General features: G+C 32.6%; 1 protein-coding gene across 1 annotated transcript; it reads right to left on the bottom strand.

The window, feature by feature from the left end:
* Positions 1 to 9,921: 9,921 nt before the first annotated feature.
* Positions 9,922 to 12,656, bottom strand: LOC149555039 (uncharacterized). Its single transcript, XM_089829064.1, has 3 exons — positions 12,404 to 12,656; positions 11,705 to 11,834; positions 9,922 to 10,593 (listed from the first exon to the last, which is right to left on the bottom strand). Exons 1-3 carry the CDS (start codon positions 12,534 to 12,536, stop codon positions 10,056 to 10,058), a joined length of 801 nt encoding a protein of 266 aa, XP_089685190.1. The 5' UTR covers positions 12,537 to 12,656; the 3' UTR covers positions 9,922 to 10,055.
* Between the last annotated feature and the right edge of the window lie 7,765 nt (positions 12,657 to 20,421).

A 20,421-nucleotide genomic window follows, 5' to 3' on the forward strand; every position in this document is an offset into this window, starting at 1 on the left:
GCCAATTGTATCTTCAGAAATATTTTCAAATAGCGCCGATTGCAAGTTAACCCTATTCCAATTTAAGCTTGCATAACCAAACAAAGAATAATTAAGATTGAATTGCATTTTTCCATTCCTATTATTCATTCTCCATTCTCATTCAAAATTTCTATTCTAATTCTCAATTCCTACAGTTGCAACCAAACGGGCCCTAACTCTCTATAATGTTGGAATAACATGGAAACGGAGTTTGGTAGGTCATGATTAAAGTGGCCGTACATATCATGTGCTGTCCTAGTGCTTGCGGATAGAACATGGAAGATGACAAGTGCTTGAAAACCGAGTACTCTCAGCTACCACATGAATTAGTGGGGACACTAGGAGGATGGGTTTCTGACATATATTGCTCTAAAATCTAATGACATGAGATGGAAAAACAATTGCGGAAGAGCCCAATCTTACCAACTCTGAGAGAGAAGTTTGGATGAGATGGAAGTTTGGTACCTTCAAAAAATTCGTATTGCTTGGGTACGTCACGGAAGCTTCTAAACAATCACTCACTTTGATCCTTTATTTGTAGGGTACGTATGGCATATGACGTATTCTGTAGGGACACTCAACTATGGAGCATTGTTTGGTTGACTGGTTGGTTTGACGCTACATTTCCTTCAGCAATATAATTACTGTCCCCCACATTTCAGTTGACCTTCCTGAAGGAAAAAGGAATGTAGTTTTGGTACCTTTTAATGGAGGTCGTCTTGTCCTTGTATTGGTAGGTACCTTACGAATAGTGAAAGTCGAAACTCCCATTTAACTTTTCATCATTATTTTGGGTGTTTTTCAAGGGAGATTCAAAATATATGTCAATGTTTACTTGTTACTTGTAATGGGTTGGGCGAAAAGGGAAAAGTAAGTATATAATATTTGCAGCAAAGGGAGAAAATGCAAATGATATAGACAATGATGTAGACCTTATTTCTAGTAGAATATAGAAGAAGGTTTTTGTGGGGTTACAATTATTTGTTGTATTAGTGTGTTAGAAAGGATTTGAGTTTATTTATTAAGCATATGGTTTGTGTTAAGCAGTGTAAATATGTGGAATATGAATTATTAATAAGTAGTTGGGAAAGAAAATTGTAAGATTACAAAAATAAAAGAATTAATGAAGATTTATGAAATTTAAATAAAATATGAGTTATGAAAAAGTAGTTCAAAACGAAGTCCATAAAGTTACTAAAATTTATAGGCTAGTGATAAGAGGGTTCAAAGAGATTGCTTCAAGTTGTATTGTAATTTTCTACTATATTTGTATGGCTATCTTAGAGGTCCATGACTAGTTGTCAATTATGATTTTTGTTTTTATTTTAATAAGTAGTTGAGAAAGGAACTTATAAAATTGTCAAAAATTAAAACAATTAATGTGAGTTTTAAAAAAAACATATTAAACATGAGATACAAATAAGCAATTCAAATAGGCACTACCCACAATTTTAAACTAGTCATAGAGGGTTTAGAGCAACCACTTTAAAGTTTGTTGACGTTCAACTTGTATTGTATGGCTATCATAGAAGTTCATGACTAGCTACAAGTTATTGTTTTTGTTGTTACTCATTTTTTAGTTTGAAAGTGGTTTATTGAGCTTCAACATGTAATGTAAGTTTTTGTTGTATAATATGGTTGTCTTAAAGGTTTAATGACTTGTAGAAAGCTATTCCAATTTTCTTTCCTAGTTGTTTGGTATGGTTTTTTTAATAATGGTGTCATCTTTTCTCCCTAGGCATTGGTATGTGTACTTCCTTGTATTTTAGTTTTTAAAAATATTTGCATCGATTCAATATAAATAAAGAGAAAAGATAAAACTATGTAAGGTGAAATGTGAAGCAATTGGAAAAGGGTTTAATTAATCCACATTTTAGGTTGGGAGTTAACCTTATACCTCAAAGGGAAGTTGAGGAGATTGATCCTTTCAATTCCAACTCTAAGGCATTTAAATCAAAGATTATTAGTACAATCCAAATGATGAAGGAGCACTAATGCAAATAAAGATCTCATGATTATAAAATTAGAGAAAGAATACAAGATCCTTAAAACCTTAATGTAGCAAGAGTTAAGAATGTAATTAGGAGTATGGATATGAAAAGTAGATGTGCTTAAATAAATAAAGTAAAATAGTAACTAACCTTGAAAACTAGATGAGATATTGGATCAAATTTTCTTTCTTTTGTATTGTTGATGTCAACCTAGGTCAAGGGCCACTTGTTGGGTTAGGGACACATTGTGTCCCCAACCTTTTGTGTCTAATCACAAAAAATATTTCAAATGTTTGAAGTTATACGAAAAGGGTGTATGTATATGTGCTTTGTTTTGCCTTCTGATAGCCTATTTATTTGAGTGTGTGATCTTGGTACACCATCTTTATTGCTCAATGATGGTGTTAGATGTAGGATTTCATCAATGAACAACCATCTATCCTTTTTTGTTCATAAATAAATGCAACACTTCATTAAGCACTACAATTAACAAGGTCACCATTCACTATAAAGTCAATATATAGTATAATAGGTAGAATAGTCACTTGAAAATAGAAGTGAAAGTAAGCAAGGGAGAAGGTGGAGAACAAGTTGTACATTAGAAGTGTGGGATAAGTCTCATCTAATAAATTGACATTAAACCTACCAATGAATTTCTACCACTTCTTTGAAAGGAAGGCTGCAAGGAAACAAAAATGAAGATAGAAAGGAAAGACGTCGAAATCAAGATGGAGAGAAGAAGACTTTGATGGAAACAAGAATAAAATATTAAGTAACAACATAGAGCACAACAGATAGACTAGACATTACAAAGTGAAAATTATTGGAAGTGACAAAGAAGGAGAACAAGTGGAAGATGGAAAGGGAGAGAAAGATGAAACAATTGTTAGATGATAGTTTGACTGTAACTCTACCAATGAATTTTCACATCTTGTTTAAAAGAAAGGTTGCAATAAAGTAAACTAAAAGACAGAAATGAGAATAATACAAATAAAGAATAAGAGAGTTTAAAATAAATAAAATCAAAAGAATAAACAATGTGCACTAAAGGGACAAGGTCCTTATTTTGTTGCCTCACTTTATCAAAAACATGTACTACGCTTGAATAATATAAAAGAAATGAAAAACCAATTAAAATATGTTTATAGATAAAGACAACCAAAAATATTATACTAATAAAAAAATCTACATCACAAATATTAGAACACATAAATATCTACTAAAAAAAATTCTAATTGCACAAGTTAAAGAAGACTTTCAACCATGGCATCATTTTTTAAATTCCCACTCTACAAAATTTTGAAAAGTTTAGCTCCACCCAAGGCAGAATGTCAAAAGAACATGGAGTGTATATACTTTTCGAAATTTTAAATATAGTAAATAAAAGGTGAAGGATCTATAATATCACGGAGCGTACACTTGTGAACACAACATATCAATTTTACTTCCTTAAGATAAGGGAAGTTGTTATTATCATCTTTAATCACGCAGTCAAGCCTTAATTTTTTAATATTAAAAAATGAGTATCTTGAACTAAGGTTATTTTCTTTTATTGAACTAAGTTTATTAGCCAGAATGAAGTAGAAAACAAGTGACCGCGTACTATAGAAGTGAGGACCCACCAAATATGCTATCATAAAAGTTGAAAGCAATATCGGTAATACATCATAATAAAATTAAGTTATGTATGCCGAGAGGGGCTGGTCTACTCACTCATGATTTCAACGATTGCAGCATGAGTATATGATGGTAATTGGATATAAAAATATTTTTATAGAAGCTTTTAGATGTCTAGTGTAGAATAACTCTTGAATTATTTAAATTTTGATGGTATAGCTCATATTATCATAGATATTCATAATTAATTAGAGTGATTAAACAAAAATTAATAATATTGATTTCTATGTATATATTACATACTAAGATTAAGAATAAAATATGTTAGATAATTTTTGGATCTAATTATGAAGTATTTTTATCATCAATATTTAAGATCATATTATATAATCTATCAACCAGATGCATGATTCTTGTTTGTTCTCTGGCATTCTTGATGATGGATCATGCAATGTGATTTGAAATGTTGATAAAAATACTAAACAGTCAAATTCAAAAATTATCTAACAAACTTATATGGGTTGTGGAAATCTGATAGCTTTGAAACTATACATTGTAAGACAATATAGAAGATAAGATATGATGATGTAAGTATTCTCTCCTTGAAGAATATAATTATGTTTTGTAGGTACATAATTTATAGATGATAATTTGTTATACATAGGTACATGTATTATCGTTGGTATATTTTTGGACTATATTATTCAATATTCAAGAATGACAATATCTGATTTTCTATGTCTAGTTTTTATGTCCAATAAAACACAATTCTTATTATTTTTGTTTTCAAAAATTTATACAATTTAAAGAAATGATACATTTTTTATTTATTAAAAGTATACAAATTTAAAGATTGTAAACTATAACTTCATTTCATCACAAGGAAAAAGAATAATACATAGATGTAAATTTATTTTTTAAAGAAAAGATAGAATGTAGATGACAATACTATTGCATTACAAAATTTTAATTATTTTTAAATACTGAACTCATTGATAATTCAATTTAATGTAAAGGATAATTTATTTCTTTAAAAGAAAAAAAATGTAAAGATTGTAGATGTTTGAAAAATGGTGGAACAATAGATGTCATATTATTAATATATTATAAATATTAATTTCATTTCATTAAAGAATATCATCATATTTATTAAGTATGACCCAAAACATGGATGAATTAAATAAGAAATTTTTTTTTTTCATAAAAATGTTCAAATACACATTAGTTAATACATAATAAAAGAAGCATGTATTACATACTATTCCAAAAACAAACTCTTAAAAAACCATAATAGATCTAAATGGTGACTAAATTATTTAAATGAAATCTATTCTAATATACACACGAATTGAACTTCATACATAAAATAGTCATTAGATTAAATAAGCCATTTCAAAAGTGTAAAGTCATAGGTAACTTGAACAATGATTGTGTGCTTACAAGAAAATTAATTCCAATGTACACGTGACCTTAACATCACACAATAAAACAAATATAGCTTAATTTTATTTTTCTAAAACCAAATAAGTGAAATCATAAGATGCTTAAATGATATATGCACATCACTTAAATCAATTGAACTAAATTAGAATTTTGAAACAAAACTAAAGCTAATGAAATCAAAAGAAGTTTGAAATAAACTCTAGAATATTTAATCAAATGTTTGAATAGATCTATTAATTAAACCAAATAAAATCAAATCAAAAAAATCTATAAATAATTGTTATTATTTTAATAAAAGAAATTGCAACACACATATTTTTTTGATGAGTAGTCCTTTTCTATTAATAAATTAATATACTTGTTACAAATTCACAAAAATGGTTTGGGGGATACAAGATGACCTTGCGAGAGTTCACATGGTTGAAGCTAGAATCAACAACTATTCATAAAAAGAAAAAGATTAAGCAACCCCTCAAGCTGCCAAAACAACTTCAATTGAGGGAGGTGGTTCATCCTTGGGATTAGTAGGTAGACTAGGAACAATCTAGCTATCGACGACATCATCAAGAACATTTTCTTTATCTTTTTCCTCTTCTCACAGTGGAGAGATAGACAAATTGAGACGAAAAGGCCACTTGCCAGAAGAAATAGGAGGAGCACCAAAAGGGGGAGCCACCAGACCTAGGGACCAGCTAGAACCATGTTGAGGTAGAGATGTCAAGTGACAAGGTTGCCAACTACCATCACCACCATTAGGAGTGGGTTGGTGGGGAGCCTGTGAGTGTGCCATGTGCGAGAGACAAGTAAAGGAGCTACACCCCCAATGACAACCCCTAGGCAGAGTATGGTCAGTCAAGGTGTCGGTAGTCACTCTAGTGATAGTATAGGGTGTATTCCCCCAATGATTGAGTAACTCCTAAAGGTGGACCACCTCTAGAGCCACTTTGTTAACCTAGACCCAGATCTGCATCATGACATTATTACAAATGCATGCTTTACCATATATAGAAATATTGGTATCAAGAAAGCTATGAGTGAAAAGAAAAACATTCCTATCCTTCCATAAAGTAAACAAAATCTCCATCCTCAAGGTATGCCAGGTCTGGGTAAATTGCTTAGGGATCCTAGGGGAATCACCCATCACAAACATATGCCAAGAAAAGGGTTCAAGAACCCCAATATACTTGAGTCGCAGCTCAAGGGAAAGCTCGTAAAAAAGTAGGCACCACGCAAAATAGGCAATCTTGGGCTCAATGATAGCACTCCAAATAGTATCAAAACACATCCTCCAATGATAAAGAGAAGACTATAGATGTCATTGCTAGTTGAGAATGTCCACCATGGGAAGATGGGGAGAGAGCCATCTATACCCTAAGCTTGGCTTGTACCTAGTGAAGGGCATTACAAGATACCACTTCTAGTCCTTCCACCATAGTCATATAGACTGAATTCCTAGCTTGTAAATTAAATGACCTAGAATTGTAGAAAGTAGAAGATCAAAAGTCTCTTGATTTGGATGAGCAAGGAAGAATTGGACTTGCATATCCTCCCAAGATTTGAGACTCATAGAGACCCTAGAAAAGAGTTCTTTAGGGGTCTTGATGCCGCATTTGAAAAAATGCAGAGCACTAGCATCTTGAGTCTTGGATGGAGAAATGTCTTGAATGACAAACAACAAGGACTGCCAAAGGTTCTGCTGATTTAGAGAAAGCCCATCACGAAACTCATCTCTAGTCCAACAAAGCCAAGGCTTGATAGCTTACCAAGATTTCCATATGCTCGTGATAACAAAAGAGCCCTGAATATGAATAGGTTCCCACATGAAAAGAAGGGTCTAGAAGCCTATCCCTTTCCATGCAGGCATGTTAACATGAAATCTAGATGCATTTTAGTTCTAAACCAACACTTTCCAAGCTTCATCGTGCTAGTGATAAAATGAATAATCTAGTTAGCACAAAGAGTGAGCCCTTGTTTCTGAGTGGAAAGAAGCCCAAGACCTCTAGACTCTTTAGGGAGACAAAAAAATCCCAAGCAACTCGATGAAAGCCATGGTGATTAGACCAGGTGCCCGAAGAAAGTCATAGAGTAAGTGTTCCAACTTAAGGTAAGAGGCTTTGGAAGGAGCCCAACATGAGGAGTGATAAACATGAGTAGCCGCCAGCACCTTAGAGAAAATTTAGAATTTCTCCATAAGAGAAAGGGGTTTAGTAAGCTAGTGGTCAAGCATTTTTTTCAATTTTCATGAGCACAACATTCCACAAGTCCATCGATGAAGCTTGAAAAGAAAAGGGAATGGCCAAAAAGTGGAAAATCTCACCATGAGTGACCCATTTCCACTCACATTGAGCAAGCCAGGGTGGGGATGGAAGAAAAGATTACATATAATAGAGTGTCTTTTGCCATTGAATAGCCAAACTAGAAGCTTGACAAAAGGTATCCAAGCATTGCAAGGCTTTAGTGATGTCCTCCTCATCCTCCAAAAGAGTGAGAAAAGAATCATTAGCAAAGTGCCCATTGACAAGCTGGGAAGAAGATTCAAGCAAGGAAATGCCACGAACTAAACCAGAGGAAATAGAGTGGGATAGTAAGTAACCAAACCCTTTAACAACAAGAACATACAAAGCCGAAGCTAGAGGGAAACCTTGTTGGATAGATTGAAAGAGTCTGAAGGCTTCGGATTGAGAACTGTTAATGGAAATACAAGCATTAGCATCTCCATAGACTAAAGAAAGTTAGAGCCTAAACCCAAAGCTTGGAGCATAGCCAAAATAAAGGGTCATTCAATTCGATCATAAACTTTGGCAAAATTAATTCAAGAACAAAGTCTACTGATTCAATTTGCAAACCCATTCCATGCCTTCCCAAACAACAATGATGTTGTCAAGATTTCACCTAGACTTAATAAAACTAGTTTTCTTTGGTCACACAATTAAAGGAAGGAGATGTTGAATCTTAAGGGATAACACCTTAGCAATGATCTTGTATGAAACATTCAACAAGGTGATGGGCCACCAATTATAGACATCCTCATGGTGACCAGCTTTAGGTATGAATTTAATGTTTCCTTTGTTAATAATGGCTCCTAGGCTCTTAGTATGATAAGCTTCCAGATAGACTTTGTGCATGTTTTGACCTATAGACTCCTATAGTTGTTTATAAAATTCACAAGGGAACCCATCACACCCAGGGGACTTGTCATATGCCATAGAAAAGACAACCTCTTTGAGGTCCCTGATGGTGAGAAGTTGCTGATAGAAAGCTCGTTGCTTGACTGTTAGGTGGTTTGGAGTAACAAAAATACACTTTATGAGAGTTTAATAAAACAATAAGAAGATTGAAACATTATCTAGATTTTATTAATGAAATTAATTTTAACTTAAATATTTAATTATCTGAAATGAAATGAAATTATAAAAAGCTTAAAATAAATGCTAAGTTTTAAAAATGAAATTAATTTAATACAATAATTAGATTTTTTTAGAAATTAATTGTAACATGAACATTAATTAAGTTAAAGTGAATGAAATGAGACAAAAGCAATTCCAATAAGAAAATGAAGCATGCCTACATTTTTTTGGTGATATCAATTTCAATATACACATTAATCGAATCAAAGCAAATGAAATGGAAGTGAGCTTGAAAGTCAAAACTAATGAAACCATAAGAAATTTGGGATGAACATAAACTAATTCTAATATACATATTAATTAAGTCAAATAGAGTGAAATCAATTCTAATAAACACATTAACTAAGTCAAAGGAAATGAAATCAAATAACTTAAAGAAAGAAAAAAGCAACCATAAGAAATGAGAAGAGGTCATTTCTTTAAAATTAAACTCTACATGATTCATGCAAAAATAACAACACAGTTGAATTCAGAAACTTGCAAAGAAAACAAATGAACTCAATTATTATATACACATTAGCCAAGTCACAATGAGAAGCCACAAAATTGTTAACTACATCTATAATTTCTTTTTTCTTTTCTTTGGTTTATTATACAAAATCAATTCTAATATAAACATTAATTAAGTTAATAATGAATGAAATTGATTTCAATATACACTTTTACTAGGTTACAACAAATGAAATCATAAGAGACTTAAAGCAAGAGCAAATGAAACCATAAAAAACATGAAACTATTGAAACCATAAGAAACATGAAACCATTGTGATCGATTATAGCATACACATTAGCTAAGCCACAAATGAGAGACAACCTTATGATTATCTAAATCTACAAACCCTCATTTTTTTATCTTACATATATTTTACAAAACCCATTCTAATATTCATATTAATGAAGTTAAAACTAATGAAATCGAGTGCAATCTATTATATGAGTTGCAATCAAATGTTTAGGTCTTGATTATTTGTAACTTAGCTAATGTGTATATTATAATTGTTTTTGTTAATTTTGCTAATGTGTATATTATAATTGACTTTGTTAATTTTGGCTTAATTAATGAATTGATTTTGTAGAATAATCTCGAGTATGAGATAGTTATAATATACGCATTAGCTAAGTTACAAATAAGAAACTACAAAATAATCATCTACATCCACAAACCCATCCTTCTTTATCTTATATTCTACAAAATGAAATCTATGTCAAGGGGCGTACTCGTGAAGTTGAAAAGCTCATAAAGATTCCATTGTGTGCTGGAGAAGTTGAAAGGCTCATAAAGATTCCACTACAGATCAATTATTGTCCCCAACATTTAACAAGAATAAAACCAGACTAAACTAAGCTAAAAAAGCTAAAACTCCATTAATTGTTTTGTTTTTCTATTATACATATCGATTGAACCAAAACCAATGAAATCAATTATAATATACACATCAAGAAACAGCGAAATGATTTTCTACATTCACAAACCCATCAAATTTTCCCTTCGGTTTATTCTACATATTATGTTGAAGCTGTTCTTGGAGCTATGACAGCCATGAATTAATAATAATAATAACAACAAAGTGAGGTGTCATAAGTCTAATTGTAGGCTGTAATCACAAGGCATGCCCCGCTGTAAACCGCCATTTTCTCCGTTGTATCTGCTCTCGCAGCAGGCGCCGTCCTTCATTGCTGAACCCACGTGGCAGCACAATGTACCAGTCGAAACCATCTCTTTAGAATCAATGGCTGCCAATTTTCTATTATTATTATTATGATTGGTAGGAGGGGAAGAAGAAGAAGGCAAACTGATGGACAGATCCAGATTTATTTGTGGCAGCTCTTCGCTTCTGCTGCCTGCATCTGACGCCACGCGTTCAAAACAGCTCGTCACTTCCGGGTGGTCATATGCGAAGAAATCTGCCACATGAATCTCCTGCTTTATTGAGCGGTGGTTGTTGTTGTTGCTGTTGCTGCTCTTGTTGTTATTATTGTTCAAGGAATTCATTGAGCGGTGAGAGTTTGGATCGATTCCTCGGCTGAACAATTTTCTCTTGATGTGGGTGTTCCAGTAATTCTTTATTTCGTTGTCCGTTCTTCCCGGCAATCTGCCTGCTATCAGAGACCATCTGGAATAGGGATTCACAGAGACTCTCAGTTCACAGAAAATCATGTTCTAATTCAGATGATAATAGAATTTATTCAAAAATAATTTACTAAATTGCCGTGGCTATGTTTCATATAAATTGTAGTTTTGGTTTAAAAAAATTAAGAAATCATTATTTGTTTTCATCATCTGTATCTCCTATTTATTAAAAGATTAGGAAAAAAAAATGTATGTATGATCTTAAAAATTGATCTTGAATCGATATTGGAGATTCAGTTGGGTATGTTTTTTACACAGTGTTTCGGATCTTATTCAGCTGGATGAGTTTCTGAATCAATGCTTCAGATCTTATTTTGTGACCCTTCTGACCATATACATTTGAAGGTGATCTGAATCATGAAACAAATTATATAGGCCGTCTCTAAATTCAATATTACATAGTCAATAAAGTTCTATTTAAAACGTTTTTTTAAAATCAATCATTCCGATGAGGGATCTATCCGAAACATTTAAAACATTAAAGGACCATCTTTCCTATGATGAACCGTTAAAATGATGCAAAAACATCAATACAATCTTTCAAATATCAAAATAACTGTGCAAAACTAGTGGCAACAAAGTTTTAACGAAGCCCCTGAATTCAACAGGGAAAGGAATTCAAGAGATCAATTTGATCTTTGAACGAAGAACCGATTTATTGTAGTTGACAAGGCAAGACTGGTGAGCTATGTAAAGAACATGGATTTCTCTGCATTGAATACTAACGGCAATAACATAAAATCTTAGCTACTTCTTCATAACATTGTAACAGTATGCCTACGAAATTGAGTTCTACCTGAACTTTTGAAATTGACCATAAAAAAAATTTCATATTGAAACAAAAAACTTTACTTTTTATGACTTAAAAACCGAAAACTTAGATCAACATAACCACAAATCTCGCCACAAACTAATTTAATTATTTACTCTTAGATCCAACGAGACCTGCAACAAATCTCATGAGATACTAACATTTCAACATAAACCACTCTACAATAACATATAAAACGAATATATAGATAACTATTGTTATGAAAATAATAATAATAATAATTGATGATCAGTGTGTATCCAATAATTCCAAAAAATCTTACTTGTTTCCCAGGAGGGCATGGAGTTTTATGATGAGCTCATCTTCTTCATCAGAAAAGTTTCCTCTTTTGAGATCAGGGCGCAAATAATTAATCCACCTTAGCCTGCAGCTCTTCCCGCATCTCAGTAGCCCTGGATTAAAAAACACAATCATTCCCTTCATTGCTCAAATCTATAATAATAGTTTTCACAAAAGTTGTAATATATGATAATGGTCTTCTAAAATTCTTCTTTCCCATTCATCAGCCACACAATGAAATCCAGAAAATCTTAAAAATTTGTTGAATGCATACAACATCCTCTAAATTCAAAGATAGAAAATCGATGTATATAGCATTCTCTCAATTCGCATAACAAAAATAAATAAGTCACAAATTTTGTAGAAAGTCTATATGTACAACATCTTCTCAATTAAAAAATAAATCAATCACAAATTTTGTAGAAAGTCTATATGTACATCATCCTCTCAATTCAGATAACAAAAAAAAAACAAGTCATTAAGTTTGGCTACAATTCAATGCATATAACATCATCTTAATTTTGTTTCTTTGAGTTCTTTTACACTATATTTCATTCTGACAATAGATCAGAGAGTGTGATTCAAAATATTGCTACAGAAATAACATGACAAAACATTAAACACAATCAAATCAAAAACCTCTTTAAAAAAAACAAAACATATTACGAATTTTGTTGCAGACCTGCGGCCTTTGGGAGGGACCTCCAACAGCCTTCACCATGGGCATGAATGTGGGCAATGAGCCTGTCATCCTCTTCTTTAGTCCATGCCCCTTTATTTGTGTGCGCCTTTTCACAGCAGGGAGATCTTCCCATATTCAATGATTCCTACGTTGTTTATGAAGGTGAGAGCAGTGTGAATGACACAAAAGATTGAAGGAAGCGAAGTGCAAGGAAATGGGTGTTTGGGTGGAGGAGAATAGAGGGAAGTATAACTATATATGCAGTTATGGAAAGTTGTTAGTAGGTATGCAATTTAATGTATGTCTCATGTGTATTTGACCGAGTTGGTGAGGAAAAGGGATTGGAGTGACTGGTGGTTCAAGACTATTGCTAGTTGATAAGGTAGGTTTCGTTTAGTACGTTGCCGCGTCCCACACGATGTGGCTTGTTTCATGCACCACCTAAAAGACTTAACCTAAATATCAATGTTGACCTAATAAGGGGCTTGCTTATTATTAGTCTCAACAATAGTTTTTTAGACACAAGGGTACTTTTCTCTCCTTTGACAATGAAACCTTTCACCCTTTTTGACAAAAAAGTTGGAGACGATGGATTTGGGGGCAGTTTTCATGTAAAAACGATATTAGATTTCTTAGTAAATGGATTGGTCGAAATAATTAGTTTATAATGATATTATATTCACTCTTTTATAGAAAATTCAACTGGAGGGGGAGATATTCACATGATTATATGCATTATCAATGTGTCTTGGGCTTTTTTTGGTGAAGTTGTTTAGTAGCGATGAAGTTAAATTGAATGGAAGGTCTTGACATCATAAAGGATGGGTAAATGTTGTTTGTTGGTTGACTTTGACGAAATGGATACCCCTTAATTGTTTTTATTGTCATTTGACCTTTAGTTTGTTGTGAAGTTGAATTCCTTGGAGATGAAATATAATATATGCTAATTTTTTTACTACTTTTATAAAATTTCAAGTAGATACTTGCACAAAATATGAGCCTAAGTTATGTTGATTCTATGATGGTAGACTAAAGTCATTGTAGATAAGTCTACACACATCTCAAGGATAATGAAAGGTAAATTGGTATTTGGAACTATTTCATGCATTTTGTTTTTCATTTTTTGCAAATCTCAAACATTATTTGAGATGTGCCCCTATTGATACCTATTGGTGACTTAGCTCTTCTATTTTTTGCGAGCCCCTTTTATTCAACAATGTCATGTGTCATGCTTGTGGAGGGTTTTGGGTGGAAGAAAAAGAAAGGTTGGTGGTAGTGCCCACTTGTGAGACATGTGTCTTGGACCAAAATTCGCAAATAGAAGCATCAATGACAAGTTCTTGAGTGATAATAAAGATCTTCATTATTTAACTGAATGGTAATGTGCCTAAGTAGTTGCAATCATTTCAATTGTAACCACCTCATAAAGATCTTTCTTTTTTTTGTCAACAACACACATGCTTTAGTGGAGCATGGAATATTCTTATTGGTGGGTGAGTTTTATTAAATAAAAAGGCTAAGTTTTCTAGTCAAGGATTTTAAATTTTTAAAGAGAGAGACTATATTATTTCTTAATAATTTTGTTAAGACTTGATAGTTTTCTTAGACATCAATTTACTAGTTGAACTCATGGCATGTCTTGTTAGACAATTTTTTTTCCCCTTCTGCTTTTATTTTGATTATTTAATAGATTAGAAATTATATGTCGAATGGGTGATTATTAGTACCTTCATTTTGCTAATACAATTTTAATCAAGAAACTTCTTAGGATGGATAATTTTCTTTTAAACTCTTTTAGTTTAAAGTTTGAGTTTAAGGTTTGAAATTACTCCTTGTCATTGATAATAATAGAAACTCGATTGATGAATGAAGGATACAGTCAAAAGTTTGCAATATCTTTTGAGGTTTTCTAGGTGTTCCCACCAAATGATATGAATACTATAATATATCTATTTGAGATCTTAAATTAATATGCTTTTATCATTTCAACAAAGAAGGGATAGTGGTATTCTATGCTCATTTTGTCAAGATTCTACTCTTTTCTTGTTGGAAGGTGTTAGATCTAGAATTATTTGAAGTTATTTTGAGGTTTCATCAAAGTTTTTGGCACATCATCTTAGATTTAGATCTATTTCTAGTATTTTTTCCCCCTTCCTCATAACAAGGTTCATAAAAAGGTGATTTCTTAGTCCTAGAGGTTATTTAGTGACTCATATTGTGTTTCCTCAACATTAAACTTCCCATAAGGGATGTTTCCTTCATGAACATAAATTTTGGGATCATAACTTCTATTTTATATCATTCCTGGTTAGATATAAAGTTTTATATTAGAAGTGAGTCTAGGAGCTAATGACTAGCTACTAGATGTCACACTATCTTACACCTAGGATAATATCTTTCACATTATTGTCTATAACTGAGTTAGGAGTATCCAAATCAAGTACACCAAGAATAGAACTACCTCCTTTTGCACCTATTGCTTAGTATAATTATTGGCATAACTAATTTAATTAATGAAGTGGTTGAAGAAGTCAATATGCTAATAGATAGAAGATGATTGATAACATGATATTAGTTATACTATGTGTGATTGATGTCAAACTATTTGGCATATTGTTTTGACTTGTTACCCTATCTTTTAAAAGGAAAAAGTTGTTAGTATATGATAATGTTAAGAAATGTACCAAGGGCACATACATAAGGATCTTAGTGGGTAATAATTAGAACACATAATGGTTTCACTTTTTGTCAACCATATGCTAATGAGTTAGGCACTGAATAATGGTGAGGGAAATAGTAAAGAGGGTATGAGAAAAGGTAAAGGTAAAATGATTAGTTAGAAGACAACTTATATCAAGAAAACACTTATCAAAAAGACTATCTCTTATTAGTAAACTGAGAGTAGAATCTTATTGGGATAAAGGAGTGTTAGCATGAATGCTAATGGTACTACTATGTTGACATCAATGGAAAAAATAGCAGTAAAAAGTAGCATACATAGATCTTAGTTGTACGGGCAGTGTTTTGATTCTCTGGTGATGCACATTCATGGACATGTTCGATATAGTGTCCTAATGTGAAGGTTCAATGTGCAACACATGAGTTGAAGATATACAAAAGTTGTACCTAATTTATAGAGAGTAGTACATAGATAGAGTACTTGAGAAGTGGTTTCTAATGTTTGCATTATATCCTTTCGCAATGATATAATTTGTTGATGCACGATCAACCAATGACTTATGACAATCTAATGATGATGTCAATGAATGCGCAAACTCTAGTGTCACACATATGAGAAGTTGTATAAACTATGAGTTGAAAGTGCTATTATAATTGTAAATTAATTAATTATCTTATTATAATTAATTGGAAAAGCCTTTGGGCTGACTCAAGGAATTATTTTGAAGATATGGTATAAAGGAAAGATGTTTTCCTTGTTTGTAATATGATTGTAATATTGAAGTGCATGCAAAGTTTGAAAAGGAGTAGAGTTTCCTGAATGTGAGTAAGTGATCGAAGGGATTATTGGATGTGAAATTTGTGATTTGGTTACTAGATTAGGAGCATAAGTGTGGTTGACAAGAAAGAGAAAGAAAAAGGAGTAGTACTATTCATTTATATTATTCTACAAGGAATAATACAAAGATCACTTGGATAGTGGGTTCATTGATCTTTCCCTTGAAGCTATTTGGGTGGTGGGTCCAACTGTCTTCCACAACTCTTAACCAAGTTGGAATTGATAGGATTAACCTCAGATAGAAATAAGAATTACATGCAAATATAAACAATGCCAGGAAATAATAAATCACACAGAAGAGAACACAAGACACCAAGGTTTAATGTGGTTCACCCAAACCCTAGGCTACATCCACCAAACAACAAGTCCAATATTATTATGTTCCAGTGATTACAACCTAATTACAATTTGTAATCCCTTACAACTCAATACTATTGCAAGAAGCAATTTTTGCATCACCCACAATGAAACAATCCCTAACCCTAAGGCCCTTTATACAAGTATTTTTTCTACTTTAGGGAACTACATTTAATTATAATATACCATGTTGACCCAAAGAATTATGAAGTGTGTACAGTACTTCCCTAATCAACCACCATGAACTAATAATCTCCCACTTGGAGACTGATCAAACTCCATACTAGACAACAATCTCCCACTTGGAGACTAATCTTGTAGCAATACCACAACCACATGGGACTCCCACTGGATCAAAACACCCTAGACTCAGCCATTCTTTTATTTTATTTAGTCTAGAAGACCAACCAAAGCTAAAGAGGAGTTCAACTTCTCCCTTGTCACTATCTTTATAAACATATCTATTGGATTATCATCTATATGTATCTTGTCCAACTTTAACTTTCCATCATCCAAAATTGATAGAATGAAATGGTACAACAACTATATGTGTTTTGTCTTTTGCATGCAGAGCTGAATTCTTCACAAGATGAATGTAACTCTGAATATCTATAAACAAATAATTATCCTTCTAAGGGGGTCCCAGTTCTTCCAGTAAGAACTAAAGCCATATCATATCCTTAGCTACCTCTATAGTAGCAACATACTCTGCCTCTATAGTGGATAATGCATTCACCTTCTGTAATTGAGAAACCTAGCTCATAGTTGCCCCACCAATAATAAATGCATAACCTATAGTACTCCACTTGGTATCAATTTTCCCTACCAAATTTGAGTCAATAGATCCTTGTAAATTAGTAGTAAAGCCCCCAAAATGTAGACACTTATTGGATGTTCCTCTCAAATATTTGAGAATCCATTTAACAATATTCTAATGCTCAAGCCCTAGATGACTCATATACCTGCTAACAACATGCACTGCATGTGCAATATTTGGCCTTGTACATACCATAGCATACATCAAGCTTCCTACAACTAAAGCATAAGGTAACTTGGACATCTTATCCTCCTTTTCTTATGTCTTGGGACACATGTCCTTAGTCAACTTCAAATGACTAGGTAAAGGTGTGTTGAAAGCTTTAGCATTCTCCTCTCCATAGAGAAATGTTGCAACACCTTCGCAATATAATCAACCTGAGATAAAGTCAATTTTTTGTTCTTTCTATCTTTACAAATCTTCATACCAAGGATTTGTTTCTCTGCCCACAAATCCTTCATAGAAAATGCATGAGCTAACTGGTATTGCAACCCTTTTAATGTGATCCATGTTAGACCTAGCTACAAGCATATCATCAACATATAAACATAAAATAATGTAGTTTTCATCATCCTTCCTCTTAAAATAAATACAATGATCTTAATGACACCTACTGTATCCATGCTCATGCATAAAACTAGAAAATTTTAGATACCATTGCCAAGGTGCTTGCTTCAAGCCATATAAACTTTTCTTCAATCTGCACACTCAGTTCTCATTACCCTTGACCCCAAATCCCTCTAGCTATTCCATATATATCTCTTCATCCAAATCACCATGAAGGAAAGTTATTTTAAAATCAAGTTTCTCAAAATGCAAATCTTCAATAGCCACAATACTTAAAATAGTACAGATAGAAGTCATTTTTATAGCAAGAGAGAATATCTCATCAAAACCAATGCCTTTTTCTATGCAAATCCTTTTGCCACTAACCTAGATTTAAATCTTTTCTTACCTCCATCCTCTTCTTTCAACCTATAAAACCATGTATTCTATAAAGTCCATTTACCTACAAGAAACTTGCATAAATCCCAAGTCTTATTCTTTAGCAAGGAGTCCATTTCATCTACCATTGCAGAATCCTACTTAATCTTAGTATCCGCCTACACAACTTCATCATAAAATTATAGTTCAAAAACATCAGTAAGTAAAATAGAATATAAAGAGGGAGAAAATCTTTCTAGAGGTCTACTTAGCCTTGTTGACCATCTAACATTCGTTGGTGTGTGTGGCATTTGTTGTTATAGTTATTGCACATCACGAGGAATTGCTAGAACATCATCTTTTGGAATATCATCCAATTCTACATAATCATCTTCTTTCTTCTCATATTGCTGCAACAGATCTTTGTACAACACTTTTACAAGGAAACTTAGGTGTGAAAACAACTTCCTACAATCATCTGTTAAGGAAAGTATTGTGCAAATTCTTATTAAATCCTTACAATTTTAGATTTAATATTATGTAAACAATAATATTGCAGTCAACCATGGATACAAAAAAAGAGATAGAAAGAAAACACATAAACACAAAGATATGCTGGTGGGGAAAAACCTTTTAGTAAAACAACCCCACCCCTCCAAAACCTGCACAATGTATTATCTTCAACACAAAAGGTTACAAGACACTTGCAATGCAAGTTCTTTCAAGAGAACAATGAAATAGAAGACCAATCTAGTAGCAACATACCATACCAACATACACTTTCTCACTCTCCAATTTGGACCCTAAAAATGCTTATATCATGCACTTTCCCTTTTAGGGAAACTTCCAAAGAACAACCATGAGTTGGAGACTCGAGTGTATAGTACTCAATGATCAATTACCACATGTCTTCATGTCTTCACCCGTCATCAAATCTTCCAGAGATAACTCTTACGTGTAATAGGAATCCATCATAACCATTTTAGCCATGATCTCCTTACACACAATTTAAGATGTTGAAACATACAAGTGAAGTGACACATCAACATGCCAACTAGACATGTACACTCACACTTAATTACATTATCTATCAAAAATACATTTACAAAAAAAAAAAAAAGAATAGGAATTATCCAAGTTTGAGACACCTTATTCCTAACAACTTTCTCATTAAATATGACATCCATGCTTCTTACAATTTTTTGATTTTCAAAATCCCAAAGCCTATATAACCAAATTCATCAATGCCGTATCCAATAAATACACATTTCTTTGACTTAGCTTGTAGCTTAGTTCTATTTTTAGAATCTATATGAGAAAATAGTTCACAACTAAAGGTCTTGAGAAAAGAATAACTCACCTTCTTGCCAATCCATGCTTGCTCTAGAATACCACAACCCAAAATAGTAAAGGGACCTCTATTAATTAGATATACAATATTATTGATAGCCTCCACCCACATGTTTAAGAGCAACCCAACATGTAACCTCATGCTCCTTGCACACTCCATTATTGTCCCGTTCATGCATTTAGCCACTCCATTTTCTTGTGGAGTCCTTGGAACAATTTTCTAGTCTATGAATACCATTAGTGGAGTAATAATCTTCAAATTCAATATTGCAATACTCACCACCATTATCAATTCTAAGACATTTTAATTTCTTACTAGTCTCATTTTCAACCACACATTTCAATTTCTTAAAAGTTTGAAATACATTAGATTTTTTTCTAAGGAAATAAATCTATACTTTTCTAGTTGCATCATCAATAAATGTAACATAATAATGAGAACCACCAAGGGAAGATACTTGAGCTGGTCCCCATACATCTTTATACACAAGCTATAATTTCTCACTTTTATTTTCCTTCCTAGTCTTCACAAAACTCACTATCTTTTTTTTCCATACAGACAACTTTCACAAAAATCCATATTAACACATTTTAGACTTGGTGAAACTTTCTTTGAATGAATTAATTTCATACCTTTCTCACTCGTGCCCAAGCCTGTTGTGCCACAATGCTATATCAGAATCTACAACAACTAATTGTTCTTCTTGCTCAACTACAACAACTATTCCTGAACATTCATTTTTTTCCTGAAACAATCAAAGTAGAAGGAACATTATGACCTATACTAAGATATAAGGTGCCTACTTTCAAACCTTTTTCTACTACAAGGAAACCTTTTGAAACCTTCTAATTTTTATCATTACAAGTAACTATGTAACTATCATAATCTAGTTTCCCTACTGAAATTAAATTCCTACTCATCCTTGGAACATGTCTTATCTCATTTATTAGCCAATGATTTCCATTTAGCAAGTTAATATTAACATTTTTTTTTTCCAACAATTTGACAAGGTTCATTATCCCCCAAATAAGCAAGCCCAAAATCCCCTTGAA

Source organism: Cupressus sempervirens, chromosome 5, assembly GCF_028749045.1.
Source record: "Cupressus sempervirens isolate cs-2001-9-10 chromosome 5, ASM2874904v1, whole genome shotgun sequence".
Lineage (NCBI taxonomy): Eukaryota > Viridiplantae > Streptophyta > Pinopsida > Cupressales > Cupressaceae > Cupressus > Cupressus sempervirens.

Excerpts from the sequence above, each read along its gene's own strand:
- LOC149555039 (XM_089829064.1), bottom strand. The coding sequence starts at position 12,536 with ATGGGAAGATCTCCCTGCTGTGAAAAGGCGCACACAAATAAAGGGGCA. Across the intron at positions 11,835-12,403 it reads GTCCCTCCCAAAGGCCGCAG|GGCTACTGAGATGCGGGAAG; the intron begins GTCTGCAACAAA and ends TTTTTAATCCAG. Across the intron at positions 10,594-11,704 it reads CATGCCCTCCTGGGAAACAA|ATGGTCTCTGATAGCAGGCA; the intron begins GTAAGATTTTTT and ends TCCCTATTCCAG.